The 22813-nt window shown below is 58.1% G+C and overlaps 2 protein-coding genes across 7 annotated transcripts; both read right to left on the bottom strand.

Annotated features, from left to right (window-relative positions):
* Positions 1-235: 235 nt before the first annotated feature.
* On the bottom strand, positions 236-15477 carry PER1 (period circadian regulator 1). 4 transcript variants are annotated; one of them, XM_069482037.1, is made up of 23 exons: positions 11333-11590; positions 9413-9829; positions 9194-9292; positions 8946-9100; positions 8731-8852; positions 8438-8639; positions 8250-8301; positions 7966-8108; positions 7490-7568; positions 7306-7412; positions 6980-7133; positions 6773-6881; positions 6556-6687; positions 6206-6311; positions 5942-6113; positions 5720-5850; positions 5315-5494; positions 4470-4712; positions 2983-3593; positions 2366-2552; positions 1988-2177; positions 1501-1651; positions 236-1102 (listed from the first exon to the last, which is right to left on the bottom strand). In XM_069482037.1, exons 2-23 carry the CDS (start codon positions 9685-9687, stop codon positions 803-805), a joined length of 3900 nt encoding a protein of 1299 aa, XP_069338138.1. In that variant the 5' UTR covers positions 9688-9829; positions 11333-11590; the 3' UTR covers positions 236-802. The 4 variants fall into 4 exon arrangements, with proteins under 4 accessions (XP_069338138.1, XP_069338141.1, XP_069338140.1 ...); XM_069482040.1 differs by lacking the exon at positions 11333-11590 and adding an exon at positions 15443-15477 and having other exon boundaries at positions 244-1102; XM_069482039.1 differs by lacking the exon at positions 11333-11590 and adding an exon at positions 15077-15410 and having other exon boundaries at positions 244-1102.
* A 1851-nt stretch (positions 15478-17328) lies between these two features.
* Positions 17329-21144, bottom strand: VAMP2 (vesicle associated membrane protein 2). 3 transcript variants are annotated; one of them, XM_069483343.1, is made up of 5 exons: positions 21059-21144; positions 20419-20539; positions 19771-19929; positions 19627-19678; positions 17329-19011 (listed from the first exon to the last, which is right to left on the bottom strand). In XM_069483343.1, coding segments are annotated over exons 1-5 (351 nt in total). In that variant the 5' UTR covers positions 21061-21144; the 3' UTR covers positions 17329-18994. The 3 variants fall into 3 exon arrangements, with proteins under 3 accessions (XP_069339444.1, XP_069339443.1, XP_069339442.1); XM_069483342.1 differs by lacking the exon at positions 21059-21144 and adding an exon at positions 20613-21057; XM_069483341.1 differs by having other exon boundaries at positions 17329-19678; positions 21059-21115.
* Between the last annotated feature and the right edge of the window lie 1669 nt (positions 21145-22813).

Consider the following 22813-nt stretch of genomic DNA (forward strand, 5'->3'; position numbering starts at 1 on the left):
AGAGCAAACCTAGCTGAGGTAACGCGGGAGCTGAGAGGAGAGTCTGAGTTCGGTGTAGACTTAGTGGGTGCAGCAAGGCTCTTCAGCTGGAAAGGATGTGGGAGAAGAGGAAGGGGGTTTGTCAGGGAATGGAACTGCCCACCCGCAAGACAACCTTCCCGGAAGCACGGCCACACATCCCTTCAACAAGTTCCCCTCACCCAAACCCCAAACTTTATTCCACAAAGTCCTGGGCTTTTTTTCTTTTTGTATTAAAAAAGTAATAACAGACACAATATCAAAAACACAAATGCCATTGGTAGAGGGTACAGCTGAGAACGCCTGGGTCCCACCTGAGGGGCAGCACCAGGGACTCCATGGTCCACCAACCTCCCCCACCCTGGAGCAGCTAGGGGTTTGTACTCCTTGGGCCTCAGGCTCTCCTCCCATCTGGGGAGGAGGTGGGAGAGAGAGCTGTCTCCTCCAATAAATAAGTGCAGCCCCAACCTTCAGGGCCAGACTCAGGCTCAGCTGGGATTTGGAGAGACCACTTCAGCAGCTTGACAGCAACTTTCTCCATGGGAGGCAAGGACTCCTGACCAAGGGTGGGGCTGGGCTGGGCTGAGGAGTTCCATCCTCTGTTCCCTAAGAGGTCAGAGGCAGCCCCCTGGATCCTGGGCTGGTGATGGGGGTCCGGCCCCCTTCGGTGGGAGAAGCTGGGCAGTATCCTATTGATTGGTCTAGCCACATCCGAGTTCTGAGAATTGGGACGTAGGAGAAGGAAGCCTCTCATGGACTCCCAGAGGTGGTCCCAAAATGGAGTCTAGCTGGTGCCATTTTCTGTGGTAGGTAAGGCTGGACTAGACGAGCTCCCACCTTGTTCCTCCTCCTCCATGGCCAAGTCCTGAGAGCTTGAGACCTTGGCCCCAGCTTGGGCTTGGGCCTCCTTGAGGCCCTCACCCTCACCACCATCACCACCACCACCACCACCACCACCACCGCCGCCGCCCCCCTCGCCTCCACCCTCCTCCATGGGCTCCAGCCCCAGTCCATCCAGCTCTGAGAAGAGTGGGTCATCAGGGTGGCCAGGGTCTTGGACACTGCTACCACAGTCCACACAGGCCTTGGAGCATAAAAGGAGACATGAGTTGAGTCAGATAGGGTCCTCACTGCTGACCTGCCTGCCCAGCTTCCCACCCCCAGCCCAACAGTGCTTCCCAAAATGTACTCTCAAGAAACACTAGTCCACACGGATGCACCTGGGGTTCAACAAGGTTGGAAAATGTTTTGTACCCTCCACCCTGACCCCACTATGAGATAATCACAATATACATTAGTTAGTATAGGAGAGGCTGCAAAAACTCAGGTGCCTTAATACTACGTAATCCAGCAACAAACTTAGTAGAATTAACATCCTTCAGAATTAATGATCCAAGGACACTGAGATCAGCCCTGAGCCCCTATCTCTTGAACCTGATCTCAATTCTTTCTTCTCTCCCCTTCCCAGGCCTTTCCTCTCACCATGACATCAAGGGCCCGAGGCAGCTGGCCCTTCCGGACCCAGGAGTGCACAGCACCCAGTTCCCGACGCTGGTCCTCTGAGAACCGAGGCTGCTGTTTCTGCATGGCCCGGAGCCGCTCCCGGTCCTGCTTTAGCACAGAGGTCACATCCCTGCCCAAGAAGGGATACAGAAGGCAGAGGCTAGGATCCAGGACCAGGGCCAGGACCCATGGAGTTGGCAGTTTTCCTCACCACAACTCCCTACCCTCCACCTCACGCTCCTCCCCTAGACCAGAGTGATGGGAGTTGATGGCTTCCAAAGCCAGGAAGCCTGCTCTCAATCTGGGAGGAACTAAGAAGGTTCCCAGGGGCAGGGAGCAGGATAGGAACCTCCAAGGCAGAGTCATCCCCAGAAAAGAAAACCTCAAGTTAGCTGGGGAGTGAGGGTGGGCCAGCCACCCTACTACCTCTGAATGGAAGGCCAAGGAAGCCTCTGAAACACCTCACCTGGAGGGCACCTGGTAAGTCATCATGACATGCTGGTCAGCGTTGGCCATGAGCAGCCAGATGGGATCCTGGAGCACGTACTTAATGACCTGGTCCCCGGGCTCAGCCCTGGCCTGAGCAGCCCCAGCCTCACCCTCAGAAGAGTCGACGCTGCCGAAGTACTTGCTTGTGTGGCTGCTCTGACTGCTGCCTGTGGAGCAGGGGGGCGCCCACTGGAGTCAGGCCAGCCGGCACTCCCACCCCTGGGCCTCACAAGGCCTCCCCCAAAGGCCACATGGCCATTCCTGGGGCCTTAGGAAGCTCAGCCGAGATGGGGCCTGGCCACCAACTCCCCAGTCACTCTCCCACCCTGGGAGATGCTGGAGGGTGGGCACTCACGAGTGATGCTGGCTGAGGTGCTACCCCCCTCGTGGGAGCCTGAACCAGACCCAGAGCCCAAGCCAGAGCCCAGAGAGCCTGAGGCTGCAGAGCCTGTGCCAGAGCGAGAGTCCTCTTGCAGCAGCAGTTCCAGCAGGTCACTGGAGCCGGAAAGTGCGTCCTGATTGGAGGACTCGGTTACCTCCACCTGGAGGAGTGGGAGGGGCAGGGGCACAGGACGGATTAAGGGATCAGCACCCAGGCTTCCCTTCAATGGCTGCCACTGGGTGGGGCGGGGCAGGCACACCCAACCCAAGTGGTCTCTGCTCCCCACTCCACGTGGCCAAGCTGAGAGAGAAGAGAGCTGGCGCAGAGCAGGGACGTGAGGCTGGGCCCTTTCCAAGTGGCAGATGTGCTCTCAGAAGTTACTGGGATGTCCTTGCCACCTGTCAGACAGATAGGACTGTCTTTTCACATAGAGGAGGCAGCTGATTTCTGCCTCATTTAGAATTCAGCTGGGGTCTCCCTCCCCATAACATCTAGAGCCTGAGGCACCCAGCAGAGGGCAGGAGGAAGGTGGGACAGGGGCAGTGCTGAGGGTGGGGGACTACTGGGAGGGCGCAGGGGTCAGTGCTCACCAGTCTGGCCTCTGGCTCAGCAGCCTCCTCATTGGGAGGTGGGGGCCCAGCACTGCTCCCAGGGCCCCCTGCAACAGTGCCCCCCTCAGCACGGGGGGGCTCCTCGAGCTGCAGCAGATTGAGCTGGAGCGGAGAGCTGCATCTTGAGTTGAACAGTGGGGAGTCTGGACGGTGGGGAGGGCTTGGGGGCAGAGGTGGCAGGGATGGGGAAGGGGAGTGGGAAGCAGGGGTGAGAGGCCCCTCAGTCGGGGTCTGGGGTGCCCCGTAGGGATAGCTGGATGGGGCAGGGAACAGATAGTTAGGGAGGACCAAGGCTACCATTGGGGTCACCAGGGGGGCAGGGAAAGTGGCAGGGGGCACAGAAGTGGGGGCAGGGGGAAGAGGCTGGGGGCTTCCTCGAGGAGAGAATACTGGGAAGGGGTAGGGTTGGACCACGGCTGGGAAGGGGGTAGTGGCTGGTGGGGGGGGCCAGGCGGCAGAGGGTGGCACGGGTGATGGGTGGGAGACATAGCAGGGGGCTTCGGCCCGGGGGGTCTGGTGGTGGCGTGAGCGCTTGGCTTTGGATCGGCAGTGGTGTCGGCGGCCGGGGGGTGCGGGGCCATGGTGGCAGCCTGTGGGGAGAGACCAGGGTTAGCAAGGGCCTCAGCCTGGGGGTTAGTGCCTCACCACTGCCACTGCCCTGACACTCTGACCAGGGAGAGGGCAGGCAAAGGCCCCAGAGAGGGTTTCGCAGACCACACAGAACAGAGGGGATTCAGGAGGTGGGGGCACCCTCAGGGAAGAATCACAGGAGGCAGGGACAAGGGGGTTTATTGAGAAAGGAGTGAAGGCAAGGAAAGGTTACATGAGGGGTCAAGCTGGGGGCGTTCAGAAGACAAAGGCACGCTGGCAGATGGCAGGAGGCAGGGTGGGTCCATGGACGAATGGGCAGGTGGCTCTGGTCTATCCGCCAAAATCCTGCAGGTACTGCCAGCCCGGGTGTTCCTCCTGCCAGTCGAGGCCGTGCTCTGCCTAGCTTGTGATGGAGCAAAGAGGTGGGCTGGAAAGCCCAGTCCTGAGTCCTGAGTCCTGTGTCCACCTGCAGGGGTCTCCCTCAGGCACCTGGAGGGGCTGCCTTCCATCTGCCCTGGAAGCCCAGACCCCACCCAGAGTTGGTCCAGAGTCTATGCAGATCTCTTCTTGATCAGTGATAACTGAGTCCTAAACAGGCACATGTCCAGCCCCTGCCCCAGGCCAGGCCTGAAGTAGCTTACCTAGACAGAGCACCTCCGCCTGCCTCAGTGCCGGCCCCCAGGCTGCCCTTCTCTGGCTGCAGCCCAGAACCCCTGCCTAGTGGGGAGAGGCCTGCAAGAGGCCCATCCCTAGACAAGGCCCTGGTGGTGGAGGCAGCACCAGTCTGGGTTTCTGGAGCAGGAACATCTCCCTCAAGACCCACCCCCCGACAGACTGGGGCAGAGGGCAGGCTCAGGGAGGCCCTGGGTGGCTACCTCGCTCGCCAGGGGCGGAGGGGGCCGTGGAAGAGCTGTCGAGTCCACGCAGCCTGCCAAGGTCTCGGAAGCGGCTGAGGAAGGCTTGCTCTTCCTTCTGTGTGTGCAGGGACAGCACGGCCTTGGTCAGGCCCACTGGACGGTAGGCATCTGGGGCTGGGTCAGGGGCTACTGTGGGGCTGGGGGCCGGGCTAGGGGCCGGGCCTGGGGCTAGGCCAGGCAGGTCCTCCATCATGATGATGTCTGAGGAAGGTGAGATGGGGGAAAGGTCATCAGAATCACCTCAAGGGTCAACACATCCACACCCTCCCTTTCAGCAGCCTAGCCAAGCCGAGCCTCTGCTCCACAGCCAAGCCTGGGCCTCACGTACATCTCTTGGTCACCTCCCAACCAGACCCTCCTCTCCAAGCAAAGCTGTCCAGGGAGGAGAGAGGACATTCAGTGCCCTCCAGCAGCTACCCTGCCGGGAAACCCCTCTCATTGGAAACCCCTCTCACCCCTTGCCCTTCCCTTACACATTTCCAAGGTCAATATCCAAAGACCCTTCAGGGGTCCTCAACATTCCTCCTCTTCAGCCCTCTGTGGGCTGCACCCTGGGGCTGATACCCCCCACCCCACGCTTGTGTTTCCACTGACAGTAAGAATGAGGAAGCAGGAAGGGGATTGGGGGGGCGAAGGGCAAAGCAGTGGGAGGGCAGGGTGGAGAGCAAGAAACTGAGGCTGAGCAGGAGGCCGCCTCCTCTCCACTGGGGCTGGAGGCGGAGGGGAAAGGCAGGCGGGAAGGAGCTCTAGCTGGGGGGCCACATGGAGCCCAGGCACTCCCCCACCTCACTCCGCGCCCATACCCGACTCCGGGGGCTTCTTGTCTCCCACATGGACGATGGTGGAGCTGAAGCTACACTGACTGGTGACGGACACCACGCTCTCCGCCTTATTGGCCAGGGCGAGCGGGCTCAGGGTGCCTCCCACCACCGGCTCCTTCTGAGGAGTGGCCCCCTCCCCAGACAGCACTTCCGACGAAGGATCTGTGCAGAGAGATGGTGCCAGTTACCACTCCGACCCCCACTGGGAGGTCAGGAGAGGCGATCCCCAGGAGGACAGGGCGGGAATGGTGGTAGGAAGGAGAATGGAGGTCAGGAGGCTGGGGAGGAGGGCAGGGCAGAGCGAGGTGGGGCCCCAAAAGCAGAAGTATAGAGACACACGGCCGCCAGGACAGGGTAGCAGGATCAGGGCATGCACTAGGTCTTTACCTTTCTTGGTCCCCACAGGGACTGGACCTGTCCTCTGCTTGTCATCGTCAGAGGCAGAGGACGCCGTGTAGGAGGAGGAGGAGGCACATTTACGTTTGGTCGTGCTGGGGATGTTGCAGCTCTCCAGGTACCTGGTAAAGGATGTAGCAGAGAAAATAAGAGCAAGGCCCAGGGTGGGGCAGGGGTAGGGTCCAAGGGGGAGAAGGTGCCAGACGCCCTTACCTGAGGATGCTGTCCAGGCAGTTGATCTGCTGGTAGGAGCAGCTAGAGGTTTCTTTCCTCTCGGCCTCCTCAGGGACTAAGGCTAGTGGGGCCTGGATTGGAGCAGGAGAAATCTCCGGTTCTGGGTCTGGGGACTGGCAGGGAAGAGCCTTGGTCTTGAACATGCCTGTTGCTGAGGCAAGGAGAGAAAAAGGTAAATGGGTTGGGGGTGAAGGTCAGGGGATCCCCAGGTCCCACTCCTCACCTACGTCCTCATCAACTCACCGGGGAGGCGGGGCCGGGATGGGGGCCGGGCCCGAGACTCAATAAAAAGCTGCTGCCCCTGGTGCTTGACCAGATGCACATCCTTACAGATCTGCTGGAAAGTCACCTGTGGGCCACAGCAGAGCAGTGGGCAGCATTGGGGGGGCCTGGCCAGTGTCAGGGGCCAAGGGCACAATAAAATAAGAAGGTGCCAGTAGGGAGGCACAGAGCCCTTGACGGAACAGAACAACAAGGAAAAGACAGGGAGGAGAGAGCAAAGGGGACAGTGCAAAGCTTCGGGGCTGGCAGTGCCGATGCCAAAGAAGACAGGAAAATGGATGACTAGAGGGAGGCGGGAGAGGGTCACTCACCGGGGCGGGAGGCCCAGGTCCCTCAGCATCGCCCTCATTGCTATCACTGGAGGAGCCAGGGCTGTGCAGAGGACCTGGGGACGTCACAGGGCCAACTCCACAGAGCCCTGTGGGGCTGGGGCTATGCACAGGCTGCAGCAGGAAGAGAGCCAGGTTAGACGTCTATACCCTGCTTCACACCCCCTTCCCCTCCCACACCTCCTCCCTCAATCCTCACCTGCAACAGCAGCCGGTGGATCTGCTCTGACAGCTCCTGGATATCAGTGTCCAGGGACAGAGCTGGGCTGGGGGCTGGGGGCGTGAACACATCCTCATTCAGGGGTGCCCTGTAGAGTAGGGAAGGGTGAGTCCAGCCCTGCCCCCAGTCCTGCCCCCTCCCACACTGCCCTACCCCCAGTACCAGCTCGGGGCATGGCCCACTTACGTGCGTACTTTGTGTCGACCCAACACGAAGGCCACCTTGCGGCTCCAGGGGTGTACAAAGCCAGCCCAGCTGGTGTCCATAGTCACATACTCCCCGTTACGGGCGCAGAAGCGGATAGGGGAGTGGTCAAAGGGCTGGCCTGCCAGCTGCAGGACTGATGGGAGTGGAAAATGAGGTAAGGGTCAACAGGAGAGGGTGCTAAGTAAGGTGGAGGGCCACCCCATGGGAGACCCAGGAGACCAAGGCACCAAGAAACACAACCACAAGGGTAGCTGTTCAAAACCCCTGGGGAAGCTGGGAAGGGAGACAGCATGAGAGGGACTCACTCTTCTTGTGGATGGCCAACATGAGGGGTCGGTCCTCGGGATGGAGGAACAGGAGCACTGGGGCCCCCAGGAGGTCCTGGGGCAGATAGCCCAGGAGCGGGGCAGCCCTGAAATAGGAAGAGGCATCAGAATGGCCCTGGCCTCAGCCCTGGTCATCCCACTTTCCTCCAGGTCCTGACCTTACCTTTCGTCCACATCCTGGAAGAGGCAGCTAGGTGTGTGCCGTGTAGTGAAGATCCTCTTGTCGGGGGGGATCCGGGGAGCTGAGACACAGAAAGTGTGGCATTGGGTTTCACGCAGAATGGTCCAGCTCCTCAGCCCTCCACTCTGACTGGGGCCCAGGCTGGCTGACATTCCTCACCACAGCTCTGCCCTGGACCCCGTAGCCCGCCAATATAGCCTAGACCATCCTTGTGCCTAACAACAATAATAAAACTGAGAAGCACCAAGGCATTCTTCTTTGCCCTCTCCTAGCTCAGGGCTCTTATCCAGTTATACTTCTAAGGGGGCTCAAACCCCGGTCTTTATAATACCTTCTCTGGTTCCAAAATTCTAGGAGACTGGCTCATGCTTCCCAGATTCACGTCCTGTACCTAACCCAAGCCCAGAGGAAATGTCCTTCCTCCCAACCTCTCCCAGCCAGGCCCCTGACCTGCCTACCTTCGTAACCGGAGTGGATGCGCTCTGCGATGAGCAGGCAGCATGGCTGAGCGGGGTCCCCATCTGAGACGCGGATCTTGGTCACATATGGGGTTAGGCGGAATGGCTGGTACCGAGGCCCTGGATCGCGGTCAGGACCTCCTCTGGCAAGGGAGAGGGGAGCATTAGGAACGTTCAATGAATAGCCACCCATACCTCCAACCTCAAGGTCACAGCATACACAGCAGACAGTGGGGGGGTCGGGGGAGAAGAACAGAAATGACTGTTCCATTCTCCTCACCTACCTGATACGGCAGAAGACAGACTTCTCCTGGGTGAAGTCCTTGAGGCCTGAACCTGAGAGACACCAGGAGGGCAGTGAGCACAGCCCTCCCTAGGCTGAGAAGAGGCCAGCAAGGGAAAGCTTGGGTCCCTTACAGCAAAAGCTTCCTGGGACTGCTCATTCCTCCCCACAAGCACTTGGGCACCTCACCTGCCAAGGCCCCAGTGCCCCAGGTGGGCAGGCGAGATGGGGCCGTGGAACCATAAAAGACACCCACATCCTGGGGAGCCAGGAGCTCTGAGAAGCGGGCACCCCGGAACACATCCCGCTTGCAACGCAGTAGGACACCTGCTTGCTCCGAAATGTAGACAATTCGGCCTGTCAGGAAGGAGACAGCCACCGAGAAGGTATCCTGGCAGGAGGGTGAGAGCAAGAGCAGATTCAGGAGCTGTGTGAGTGGGACTGGGGGTGCATCAGAATGGAGAGTCCAGGCGGAGGCTGACCTGGTTGCGAAGCGTGTACTCAGATGTTATGTGCTCCAGCTCCTCCAGCGTGTAGGTGGACATGTCCATGGCACAAGGCTCACCCTCCTCCAGGCTCCACTGCTGGTAGTATTCCTGGTTGGCTGTGGGGGGAGGGTGGTGGGGCGTTCAGTAAGGACACTGCCCCACCACAGTAGCCCAGGCCCTGGCCCTTCTCTCCCAGAAGGACCACTCACCTTGCACCTGCTTGACACAGGCCAGTGCATACTGTAGCGTGGCCAGGGTCCCAGAGCGGCCCTTGCCCCGGCGCTCTGGCGGCAGTCGAAGCTTGAGCTCCCGAAGTGCTGTCATGAGTTCCTTCTGGGTCCTTGCCCGGGCTGACTGCTCACTGCTGCAGGGCCCACACGAAAGGAGAGGTAAAGACATTGGCCCCAGAGTGTGGCCCAGGCCCCCAGCTCTCTCCCTCATCTCTCACCCCACATACCTGCAGCCACTGGTGGATGGGTTGTCCTGCTCCGAGCTGGCACTTAGGAGGCTGTAGGCAATGGAACTGCTGGGTGGGGATGGGCTCTGAGAGTTTGTGCTAGGAGAGAAGCAACAGGCCCAAGGTGAGGGGCAGGTGGCCAGCACCATGAGGCCTGTCACCCAGCTCAGCCTGCTGACAAGAGCACTCCCAGACCCTGCAGCACACATCTAACCACACCTCTTGCTGCTCTCGGTGGTCTCCAGAAGGGCTGAGTCCTTGCCATTGCCAGAGGAGGAACTATGTGAGCTTCGCTGAGATGCACCCCTGGACTCGTGCCCGTTGGACTCGTTGCCGCTTGAGCCATTGCTGTTGGCATCAGTGTCATCCGCCGGGCTGGGGCCCGGGCAAGGCCAGTGCTGTGGGGGCCCTGGGGATGGGACCCCTCCTGGACAAAAGGATTCCCCGGGCCTGGGGTCCCCTCCCCCATCAGCCCCTTCTAGGGGACTGCTCATGTCTAGGCCATGAGGAGGACAGGAAAACAGGGAAGGCGAAGAGGCCACCACGGATGTACAAGGGGGCCTGGAGGCCTGGCTGACGTTTTAAGGTGGGAGATCTAGGTCTCTGAGGGTTGAGAAGTTTGATCACAGCCAGTACCTGGAGAGGGAGACCAGGAAGGAAGGCTTGGAGAAAGCTCGGCTGTTAACCCCACAGCACCTGCTAGCTTCACTCAGACTTTCCCCTGCCTGCCCCCACGCTCCTAGGACCCAGGCCTGGGGCTTCCAATAGGAAGCCAAGGTGAGTTCTGTTTCCTGTACCATAAGAGGGCCGCTGGTGGGAAAGGGGCTCTCTTGGGGTTTGCCCGCCACATCCCCTGACAGCACGGCCTAGGTAAGGAGGGCCTGAGCAGTCCACTAGAGCTAGGGCTGTGGGCCAAAGCCCCAACACTTCCCATCCCGAAGTTCCTATCAGGTTCCCAGTCTGCCTGGAACTCCAAGGCCGCAGAGCAGGGGGTGAGCAGACTCCTATATTTAGGCCTCAGGGCTAATTTTATCCGGGGGCGGAGCCACCCCCACCGCACATGCGCGCCGACGTGCTCTGCCCCACCACGCGCTTCCGCCGCCGCCGCGGTCGCCAGGGAAACCGACGTCAGCCGCTGAGCTCAGCGGTTGCTGGAGGGACAACAGGAGAGCGGGAGAAACGACCCCTCCCCCATTTCCCGGCGGAAGTGGGGAAACGACCCACTCCCATACTGGCGGGCGCGGCCGGGGGTCGCCCACCCCTACCGTATCTCCAGTCCCCGGATGGCCCCCGAGATCGTATTTAGAGGGACGGCCTTATAGGGTGCCAGGGTTGGCCCTAGCCTCCGCAGAACAAAACACAACCGCCACCGCCCTCTTCCCCAATGCCCCTCAACCTCGCCCTCACCTGGATCCCCATCATTCTGGTCAAGAGAACACAACCTTCCCTTCTTTGGCCCCTTTCCCCCCACCCCCACCCCTGAGCACCAGGATGTAAGCTGGCACCTGCCATCGTCAAAGACTCAGGAATCCTCTCCTCAGCCCCCTACTTTTCCAGCCACCCTTTCCTCCTCCAGAGCCTTAAGTACGGGATGCACAACCACCAGCAGATAGTTCTTCCCCGACTCCCCGTCCAACCACACCCCCACCCCTGAGCATTTTCTGAGCACCAGGAGAAAAAGGAAGACTGTGGCCAACAGCAGGAACTAGCGCCGAGAACGGGATGTTCCAGCCCTAAGCGGGCTGACATCACAGCCGGCCCAGGGCCAGGGACTAGAGAGAGGAAGGCGGGGAACGCCGAAAGCTTGAAGGGGTCCTGGTGGTGAGGCAAACCCGGAGACTCCAAAGTGACGAGAAAGGAGACAGGGGGCATGCCTGCTGAGGGTCGGCTGTGGGGTCAGGATGGCTGGGACCGGGGGGCAAAGCTGGAGGTAAGGGGAGCGGGTCAGCAGTGCAGACACACGGTGCAGGGTTGCGAGGAGCACCTAGGTCCCCAGGGGCGGGGAGAGGGTTGATAACTATAAGAAAGGTGGTGTGCCATCTGACTGCCTAGGCCGAAACTGGCCCATCAGGTTGGAATTGGCGGCGGTCCGACTCGGGGGACAGAGACTGGCCCCAGGATGGCCGCGGAGATTCCTACCTGGCCGTGCGAGTGTCCTCCGTCCGCCTGCCCGCCGCGGTTCCAGCCCGCAGCCGAGTGGAGGCTCCGCCGGGCGGGGAGGCGGGTTGCATAATGCCAGGCACTGCCCCCTCATTGGCCTCCTGCCGGCTGAGCCGCAGGCCCCGCCCCCGATTGGCTGGGGATCTCTTCCCGGCGCCTGATTGGCTACTAGCCCCCACTGAGGTCAGGGCTGTGTCACACACACTGGCGCACGTGGACCTGGGTGCTGGCGCTGGGCTGAGGGGCCCCAGACACCGCTCAGCCAATTGGCGCAGGTCGCCTTGCACGGTGAATAATGAAAGGGAGGTAAGCTGTCCCTCTTCAGGGAAAATGCCTGGGCCACAGTAGGTGCTTAGGTGCTCAAGAGATGTCTACTTCCTGAGCGAGCCAGCCTTGCAAAACAGAACACCTTAGCACTTTGGCCTTTCCAGGGGTGGGGAAAAGGAATGCAGACCCTGGGAGTTGGACCAAGCTGGATGGGATGACTGCTCCCTGAGAGAAGTGAAAGAGACAGAAACCTGGCTTGGCTTTTCCTGGGTTGCCCTTCCCAGCCTTGTCACCATGCATAATGAAGCCCTTTTACCCAACCCCTTCCTCTGACACTTCAAAATCCTGGGAGGAAGACAATTGAGGGTCCACGTGTGATTAGAGGGTGAGTGGGTGGAAAGAGGATGCAGACAATGGAAGGGGCAGCCTGAGCCAGTAGGGGCTATGAAGGCAAACAATAGCAGGTGCTTCTGTGGCCAATCAGAGAAAAGGTCTCCGGGCAGCCTACCTGGTGACTAGTACGTACTTCTCTCTAGAGGATGCAGCCACCCACAGTTAGGGCTGCCCCAAAAGTGGGACCAGGAAGCCAGGACTACAGAGGAACAAAGGAGACAGCAGAAAGAAGAGGCCAACTGGGGTCCTAGACAGAGAAAGGTGGGGTGCCAAGGGCTTCATATCCCCACTGCTTGGAAAATAGAAAGCCAAGATCCAGGCACCCAGCAGAATCTCATCTGTCTCATTCACTGTACTCCCCAGCACCCAGGACACCACACCACATGGCAGGTGGTCAATAAACATGATGGTTTTGATTTTAACAAGGATAAGTAGGGAAGGTGGGGAAAGAGTTTCAGCAGTGGAGAAGGGGCTGGAAATTATAATTCTTTTAAAGAAGGGAAGAGCAGAACACCAAGTCTAAGAAAGAGAACAAGGCCTTAATTGGGAGGAATAAAATGCCAGTCTGGGTCCAGGAGAGCCGCAGTTACACAGCCCCTCCATTCAGTACTGTGATGAGTTGTTCCTCTCAGGACTCCCTGGAAAACGTGGGTACCAAGTGAAGAGGCCCCAAGCAGCTGCTGACATAACCAGCTGTGGGTGCACGCCCCTCACTGTCACGTGGCCTAAGCTTTCCTTAACAACAGGGGGAGTGAAGGGGAGGGCTCTGTGGAAAAGCTGGGACACAGGAATGTTCTAAATTAACCCAGAAAAAAACGGAAACGGGAAAACACAGAAAACAAGGGATTTGGGAACATAGTCTCAGTCCTCCCTCCCCCCAACTCATATACTGTGCCCCTGTCCTTGTCTCCTTTTCAGACATCTCTTATCTGGAAACATATTTTTGGTTTTTTTTGTTTGTTTGTTTGTTTGTTTTTAAACTCTGTTGCCGGGGCTAGAGTGCAGTGGCTTCATCATAGCTCACTGCAACCTCAAACAACTCTTGGGTTTAAGTGATCCTCCTGCCTCAGCCTCCGGAGTAACTGGGACTACAGGCGCACACCACCACATCCAGCTAATTTTTCTAATTTTTGTAGTGACGGGGTCTCGCTCAGGCTGGTGTCAGGACTTCTGGGCTCAAGCGATCCTCCCACCTTGGCCTCCCAAGGTGCTAGGATTACAGGCGTGAGCCACCTCGCCCAGCCTGGAGACGTTTATTTTGCCCTCCCCAGCTCTCCTCAGGGATTTAGGTGTGATCTCCCCTGACCCTGGCAGTCCTCGCTCTCCTACCTCCCCCTCCATATCTGCCTTTTGCATAAACAAAGGAGTCCAGCGCTCCAGCAGCCCCCACCTGCTCCCAAGGCCCTGGTCGCCCTGCCTCATCGTCCCCACAGTAACCAGGCCCTGCTGCCGTCAATGGAGAAGAGGGGGCGGGAAACAGCGGTGACGTCAAAGCGGAAGAAGGGGGCGGGGCGAGGCAGCCGGGGAATGTGGGGCAGGGAGGCTGGAGAGGCAGCGGTTTGGGAGGCGGCCAGCCCGAGAGGGCGGCGGCCAGCGCATTTGGGAACATCGTGTTCTCTTGGCTGGTGGCCCAGGACATGCACCCGGCCTGGGCGCCTCCCCCAGCACAACCACAGCCGTCTTGTCCCAAAGCCAGGGATTCCTGGAGAGAGGATTAGGAGGAAGGGGTCTCCCTCCCCGCCCCCATGCTTGGCCCTTTTCACAAGTCACATCTGCCCGCCCCTCAGCTTGTTCCTACAGCTCCTGGCACTGGCTTTTCCTCTCTCCCAAACTGTACACATCTGCTTACCCGGTGCCAAAGAGCCAGAGCAGGGGAAGTTGGAGCCTCAGGCTCTGGGACAGAACGCGCACCTTTGCTCCCTCCCAGAGGCCCCCTTCAGAGCCTGAACCTCTTGTTACTATGGCAGCAGAGACAGAGGGAGGAGGGGCAAGGAGGAGAAACGGTTTAGGATGAGGAAAATCAAACTGGCACAGAGCAAGTGGCCTAGACTGGGGGCTGAGGAGAGGGATAGAAGGGAAGAATGAGAGAATTTGGGCTGGTGCCTGAAGACCAGAAAAACCAGGAAGAGCGAAATGGGGAGTCATCAAAACGTGCAGAAAAACTTGAGAATATGAGAATAGTTTCCAGCCGCAGCATTCACATAAATCTCTCATCATGACCCAGCCATTATGCAAGCACTTAACATACATTATTTTATTTAATCCCCAGAACAAACCTGTGAGACAGTTATAATTATCCCCATATTGTGAGGGACTAAAGCTCAGAAGTTACTAAACTTGCCTAAATTGTCTGCCTTGTAACAAATGGAGCCCAGGGTTCAAATCCGAGCTCTAATAATGGCTTGTCATTCTGGCTTCTTACCTTCAGGAACCTGTGAGGTGTTACCCAACCTCTAAGCTGCATCCCAGCAGGACACACCTAGGCCTCTCAAATATCCAGCTGACTCTAAGTTTGGTGCCTGGAACACAATCTCCATCCAACTCCTTCTCCCCTTTGGGTCCGATCTTTAGACATTCTGTTTGCACTCCCCACACACTTATCATCATCCCGGCCTGTTTTTCCTTGTTCACAAGGTCCTTGAGGTCACTCTAGCAGCCACGAGCCCCAGGGATTTCCTAGGAGCCCCACTTCCTCACTTTTCCACCTTACTTCAGGCCACTTTACCTCAGGCCTGGTTGTTTGTACAGACAGATACCAGAGCACCCTGTTGGTGCCTCCCCACCTCCAAGGACTCCGGAAGACATGTGCACAGCCAATCTGCACAACCCCCAAGCATATCCTCCCTCTCAGGATCCAACAATTGCTATCCCACCTCAAGAATGGCTTTGAACCCAAACCCTCCCCTTTATACATAAGACACCCAGGGTCGTGACTGGCTCCAGGTCTCACAAATCATCACACCACCCTTTCTCAAATGACCGTGCCAACCTTTTGCTACCCTCCCCCGGGTCCTCTTTGGCCTCAGAACCTATGCCTCTTTCTCGAGCGCTTAAGGTACCTACCTAAACAGCAGCCATACGTTGGAGCAACCCCCACCAGCTCTCAGGGGTCCTGCCACTGTACCTCCCTGGGGGCAGGTACACTTCAGCTCCCTCAGGTCCCTGAGGACTTCCGAGCCCCTCCCCCAGGGAAGTCAGGGGTCTAAGGCACTCTAGAGCGGTGAGGGATTCGATGTCAGTAACTCCCACCCCTGTCTTTCTAGATCTGAGTTCAAGGTCCCTATTCTCCACAAGCATCAGAGCTCCCACGACGACGATCACGCATTTGCATGACCTTCCCACTCCATTAACACCCCTTCTGACCGAACTCACCACACGAAAAAAATCTATATCGACCGCCCTAAGCCCTCCCCACCCCTGGGTACTCACTGCTCAGCGCGCACCAGAGTCCAAATTTCCTCCAGACTGGGACCACAGCGACTCCACAGGCTCCTCCAGTCCCGCCCACCGGGGGGGGCTGCCACGCCCCCCAAGCTTATTGGCTTAGGGGCGCCGACCCATGCCCCGCGCCGCGTGCGGCAGCTCAGCCCCCGCACAGCCTCCGCTGGCATCTCTGGACGCCTTCATCTTCTCATTGGTCAGCATGCCAGCAGGCAGTGATAGGGACACGTGCGGGAGGGGCCGCCCCAGTGCGTTGATAGGGAGCCTGACCGGAAGCCACGCCCCCACTCACTTCCGAAGTTCTTATTGGCTGTGGAAATAATCCCAGATCTGCCTAGATCAGTGACGCAAATGCCAGACCTGCCCTCCAAACTTTCTCATAGGCTGAGAGGTCTTGGAGATGTAGCGGACACGTGCCGGCGGTCTCACGCGGCGACTTGTTTACCCAGAAGCTGGGGATTTTCCTTGACGACACTCTCACCCAGAACGGCAAAGTGCGCAGGCGCAGTAAGGATGACCTGCACGCAGGCGCACCTCTGAGCGGCGGTGGCGTAGGTGGGGGCACTTTGTGCAGACCGCCGGACGTGACAAGAGCGTTCCCGGCGCAGAGGCTCCAGCTCTGTGTCCCAGAGGACCCCCTGCACCTCGAAGCTGGAAGGTGCGGCCACTAGGATAAAGCGGCCTTCAGATCTCAGCACTGCCATCATGACGATGATGATGACAGCCCCTTCCTGATTTTCTGAGGGCCAGGCCAGGCGCTTCTCACAAACTCCGAGGAGGCTGGCTCACTTACTACCCAACGCCTTACAAATGAGACTGAGACCCAGAGAGGTTACATAATCCGTCCGAATTAACACACTAGTTAGTAATGGGGCTAAAATTTGAACCCAGATCCCTGACACCATACATAAGGCGGGTCCTAGGGCGTATGGGAACCCTAAACCTGGAAGGCATTCAGGAGATGAAGTGCAAAATTCTGAGCACTGCCTGGCATACAGTAAGCCCTCGAGAAAGTTGGATGTTATAGTAATGACTATGTACCTAATTATATGGGCCCCTAGGAACTGCTGAATCAGAATCTCCCGAGAAGGGGCCTGAAAATCTATTTTTCAAAATACCCCTGGTAGTTCTCAGGACCCAACAGGTTTGGGAAACACTATGTAGGTTTTCTATACTGTTGGATCTTCTTGCTGCAGCCCAGAGAAGCTGGCCCTGTAGAGCTCACCTAGGACCCTCCACTCATTACTGACGCTCTTGGGGACAGGGATACTAGGGTACCATGTCAGGGGGATCCCGGACCTGGAAGCTGAGAGAGTTCAGTGTGAGGTCTAAAGTCACAAGTCATACAACACAGTGCAGGGGTAGTAGGCCATCTACAGCCAGCTTCATGGCATACTCAGCTGGGTCTCCCTGAGCCAATTGTTTCAACAAGTATTTATTAACCCCTTCTGGACTTTGGCACTGTGCTAGGCACAAAAAAGGAAGAGAGGATTCACAAAGTGGCTATTTACTTCAGGCCTAGAAGTGAATGGCCATGGGAGTGACTGCTGAGCATCTCAAGAGTTAGATCGAGGGGTAGAAAGGAGTCCAACAACACGAGCATGCCCAGGCAAGGGAATGGAAGAGAAGCTGGGAACCAGAGACCACAGAGTTCACCAGGCTTAAAGACAGGCTTAAAGGCTGGTCATGTCACTTCCTATTACCAACTCCTGGTGCCCCCGGTGGCCACTTTGGAAACCACACTTTGCACAGCCCAAGGTCAGGGCCTCTTGCAAAGCCCAGTCCCTTCCCAAATATTTTCTCAACCTTACTGTTATAACTGCAGATCCAATACTCTTCCTACTGGTTAACAAAAAATCTTAAAACAGACACCACCTGGTTACTCATTACACATTTATTGTACATTTTCACAATCTGGATGCGCCACAGAATTGGGGGTATGGGGTGGGGGAAGAGGGGGGCAGGGGACACTGGGATAATATGGGGGGTCTAGAACACAGCACCCCCAACCCCCAGCATCTCTCCTACCCTTTCACACCACAGCTTAGCTATCCTTGCTCCCCCTCCGCACAGAAAACCTAGAGTGTGGGGGGGAAGAGTTTGGGGGCCCCCTCCAGTGGCAGGTTAAGGGACTGCACCCTCAGACCCTGAAAATTTGTGCCATTTAAAAAGACATTAGACCCTTCCTCTATCACTTCACCCAATGAGAGGGCAGCTCTCTCTGGACTCCATAGCCCTGGACAGGGCAAGGATCCCCATTTTCCAGCAAGTCCCATACACACATTGGCAGTGACTAGTACCCCCACCTTAAATCCAGGGGGGCAGTCAGAGGAGCTGGGCAGTGATGGGGGCAACACTCCCCAAATTGGGGAGGAGGGTTTTCAGTTCAACCCCAGTAGGGGTGAGACAAGAGATTTCAGGCAGGAATTGAGGGATTCTCTGCCCTGCCCTGCTCCTCCCCAAGGCAGTGATGAGCCCCCACACACTGGTAGCCACCCCTCCCAAAAGAGATCAGATTGTGGCCAACCCCCAACTCTCCTGGTGGGAGGAGGTGGTGGATCGGGCAGAGGGGAGGGAGACTCCATGGGAATGTCAGCTGAGTGCCCCACATGAAAACTGGGGAGCAGGAATGTGGGGAGAGACCCCAAGTGGCAGAATTATTGGTCCATCATAACACACTGAACTCCAAGACACTTACACACCAGCTGGGGGGAGGGAGAGAAGAGTACAGGAGGTTTGGAAAATGGGAGCAGGGGAGGCAAATTGGACTAGATGAGCTAGGAGGGGCAATTCTGGGGGCCAGAACAGCCTGGTTCCCCAAAAGCCCAGTCTCCCCACCCCCTGCAAGTAATATCGTGCAAATGAACGTGTGCTACAAGGACCAATGGGGACTAATTCCTTAGTAAAAAAGAAACACAGGTTGAGAGAAGAGTGATGAACAAAAAGAAGGAAACCAAAAGGGATGTCAGTATGCAAATGATATGCTAACTAACATGCTGGAAGCTCCCAGAAGACCTTTGGGATTCTTAGGACCAAGTGGGGCGAGTTTCAGAGCCTTCCAATGGATGCAAAGAAGATGCACCTAGGAAGCCCTGGACAGGTGCTTTTTGTTTTTTTTTTGGGGGGGGGGAGGTGCATGAGGGTGACAGGAAGGCCAGGAGGAAGGATCAGCTAAATCCAAGGGAAGGAGGAGAGGAGAGGAGAGGGACTATTGCATAGCAGATGCAAATGAAGGGACTTGGGATTAGTCAGAAGAAAGGGAAAGGGAAGGTGGGAAAGAGAAAAGAAGTGATGGGAACCTCAGGAGGGGGTGTTAAGGACAACCGGAAAAATCTTCTAGTAATAAAACTACAAACAGACCAAATATATATAATATTATATATGTATAAATAACAGCTGGCTATTTACAGGGGGGCACACACACGGACACACACGCACGGATCCAGGGGAGGGGGGCTGAAAGATATGGCTGAAAGGTGGAGGAACGGCTGGGGGTTGGGGGAAAGGCCCTTCTCTAGGCAGGGCAGACTCCTCGGGGATTTAAGTGCTGAAGTAAACTGTGGAGAGAGGGAAAGAAGACCAGGAACAGGGATGGGGGAGAGAGAAAGAGAAAGAGAAAGAAAGCAGTTGTGTCAGGCCTGGCCCTCCTCCAATCCTCCCCACTCCCCAGCTGGCTGATGTCCCTTCCCCTTTTGGCCTCAGTTTCTCTATCTCTAAAGCAAGGGAGCTGGACAGGTGGGTTCTGAGGTCCCTTTAACTCCACAGTATGGCCTTGGGGCCACAGACCCTAATCCTCTGGGCCTCTGAAACCACAAGATCTCAATGGGGTGCTTGGCTTCTTCCTGGTCATGTCCCGAGCCCCTGGGCCTTTCTCCCACTCCCCAATTCCAGGGTTCCCAGACTGGGCTCTTAGGCCCAAAGGGTCCTCAATGGATATATCAGCTTTCCTGTTTCCAAAATCTTAACAGAAATTGCCCAGAACAAGGCAAACTGCAGCCTAAACATCATCATCTAGAGCCAAGGTTTTTGGCTCTAGATGAATTAGAATTGCCATTAGCAGCTATATGTGCTTTTTGCTGAAGAGTAGAAACTAGGTTAATGACCTTCAATGCCCAGAACCACTGGGGAAACCTCTCCAGAAAATGGGCCCTGGCCACTCCTGCCCCACTCACCGATGATGATGATGAGGATGATGGCGCAAATCACTCCCAAGATGATCATCATCTGGGGGTGAGAGGGGAGGTTCAGTGAGACAAACCATGATACCCCCATTCACCCACCTGTCCTCCTGTCCTCTCACCTGCCATCACCCTTACCTTGAGATTTTTCCACCAGTATTTGCGCTTGAGCTTGGCTGCACTTGTTTCAAACTGGGAGGCCCCTGCCTGAAGTGCATCTGCACGGTCATCCAGCTCGGATAGCTTCTGGTCCCGCTCCAGGACCTTGTCCACGTTCACCCTCATAATGTCCACCACCTGGGGGAGGGGCCCACGAGGCAGGGGGTGTGCCAAGGCCCGCCCCAATGAGGGCACTCCTCGAACATGTGCCCATTGTGCCACACATGGAACATGCACCCCGATGCTGCCAGGCTAACATGCCAAGGACACCCACAGAACATGCCTAGCACACCTGGGGACATGCAAGAAGCACACATCAGGGGCATGCTGATAGCCAGACATCTCAGATGTCATAGCAACACCCCCTATCTATGGAGTCTCAGGCAGTCTCTCCATCACCAGAGCACACCTGCCCAAGCTGGCACAGGCCAGGCTAGCAAGGCTGATTAACACCCCAGTGCCCTTCCAAGTGCGTGCTGAGAGGGAGAAAGGGATGGGGCATGGTATGTCTTTGTCCCAAAACCCACAAATGTGAACTGTCATCACCCCCAACCCAAGATGGGTTCTCAAACCTGTTTGCCAACCCCCAGGGTCCTTTCCACGGCCTTTGACTCCCCCCACACTCACCTCATCCACCTGGGCCTGGGTCTGCTGCAGTCTCCTGTTACTGGTGAGGTTTGGAGGGGGCGCAGGGGGGCCACCCTCCCCAGCCGGGGCGGCAGGGGGGGCCGTGGCAGCGGTAGCAGACCTGAGGAGCAGGGACGGATTAAGACCCAGGACCTGGAGCCTCTGGCCCTGCAGCCAGGGCTCCGCCCATCCACCTGTCCATCCGTGGTCCCTCCAGTCCTTCTCTTCGGGAGGAAGGCCACCGATGAAAGCCCTGGTCTCTGTTCGACCCCGCAGCCGATGAGCTGCGTGACCTTGAGCGAGGCCCCCTCCCCCATCCGGGACTCAGTTTCCCCGCCTGTCAAATGAGGGCGACCACACAGACGCGATCCGGGGTCGACCCGAAATGACAGGCAGCTGCGGTGACAGGGGCGCGGCGGAGAGACACCGGTCTTCTCCCTCCCGCCGCCATCGCCCGCGCCGGCCAGCCCGGGACGCAGGGCTACCCGGCCGCCCGCGCGCAGTCACGGGCGCCAGCCTGGCCCCAGGGCTCTGGAGACGCGGGGGGCGCGGGCGGGACCCCAGGCACATCTCGCGGCCAGTTCCCAAGGGCGGCGGCCGGCGCGGGGAAGCGCGTGCGGGCGGCAATCGGCCGACTCACATGGCGGGGGCAGCGGGCGGAGGACTTGGCAGCAGCAGTGATGGCGGCGGCGGCGGCGGCAGCGGCGGCTCGCGCTGGCTCCGACTGGCGCTGGCTGCCCGGGACGGGAAGATGGCGGCCGCACGTCACCCGCATCCGGGCACTGCGGGCGGGGGCGGGGCGCGGCAGGCGACTCGTCGGCAGCGGGGCCGCGGGGGCGGGGCGCGCCGAGCGGGGGTCTTGGCGGGCGGGGCCGCCGGCTTCTTGCCGCGGTGCCCCAACACCTCCCACGGCACTTGCGCTACCCCAAGGCTGACTGCTGCGGCTTCCTCAGCCCATCGCCACCGTGCCCTATCTGACCACGGCCCTTCTCAGCGCCCCCAAACCCTCTGCCACCTGCCCCTTCTGGCACACCGCAGCCGGGCCCCACACCTCATCCACAGACCACATCCTCCCTCAGCCGTGAACCCGAAAAACCAGTCCGCACCCTACACAGCCCAAGGTCTGGCCCTGCGCCCAGGTCCCAACACCTGGTGACCCGCCTTCAGCACTGAGAATGGGCAGGGGGTGGGAAACCAGAAGGGGCCAGTGCAGGTACCGGGGGCAATGCGGATAGCTCAGACCCTGCTGCTGGGGCGGTGTGGAGCGGTGGGAGTTGGTCCCACCCCATCACCCTGCAAGAGGGATTCTCAAAGGTCTGGGGCCCCTGGCCGCTGAGTAGGAGGGTACGAAGAAAAGGAGATGAGGCAGCCTCTTCCCTCTTAACCAAGTCCCAGGAGGGGAAAGCTTCTCCTCCTACCAACTGAAGTTCAGAACAGGAGCATTTGGCAGGCAAAGCCGGAGCAGGCCAGGCTGAGGTCCGGCGAGCTAAAGACCCCAGGGAGGAGGGTATAAGGCTGCCCCGTGAGGCCGCTTTACTTGGTGGCTGCCCCCTGGCCAAAACCTAGCTTTGCTCCAGACTTGGGTCAGCTACCCTGGCCATAGGACAGGGTAGTCTTTGGTCCAGGCTCAGGCCAAAAAGATAGGTATTTTTTTTCTTTTTCTATTTAGAGGGGAAGAGGACAGTAGGCAAGGACGGCTCAGGTTATGTGGTGCTACTTTACCTGCGGATTAGGCTCACACATGTGACCTTGGACAGTTCCCCTCCTCTCTCTGGACCCGAAATACATTACATATGCATGCACTAAATATGTATTTGTTAAATGGCTTGATCTGGATAACGTTGTAGCAGATTATCCTCGGCCTGGTCCATCATTGACTGGTCTCCATTTGGGTACTCTAAACAGACCCAGCAGCTGTACACACTCCCACCCAGTTTGTCAGAGAAGACGACCAGACGAGCTACCTGGAGGGGAGGATCAAAGCAAACTCCAACGGTGAAGGAGGCATTTTAGGAGAGGCCTATTTGCCTGAGGTGGGGGTGCTCACTACATCCCCAGAAGTGGGGGAGGGAGGCTGGTGGCCTTGATCTCTGAGACAAACAGGAGCCAGCATCTTCCCTCCCCCACCCAGGCTTCTCAGGGCCTGCGGGTGTGAGATCCTCCTCCTCCTCCATTGCAGTGCCCCACCCCCTCCTAGCAGAAGCCCAGAGATGGCTCTGTCACCAGAGGTGTCATTTCCCAGCTGTCTGGGGGAGGTGAGTGAACAGGGAGTGTGTGTGCTGGGTGTGGGGACTCAGCCCGATCTAAGATAAGATACTCTTGGCTCCCTCCCCCTCCAAGGAGCAGCCAGATCCCTGGTCCTTGTGCACTGGCGCACAACGTCTGGGGTGGCTCA

This window comes from Eulemur rufifrons, chromosome 9 (genome assembly GCF_041146395.1).
Source record: "Eulemur rufifrons isolate Redbay chromosome 9, OSU_ERuf_1, whole genome shotgun sequence".
NCBI lineage: Eukaryota > Metazoa > Chordata > Mammalia > Primates > Lemuridae > Eulemur > Eulemur rufifrons.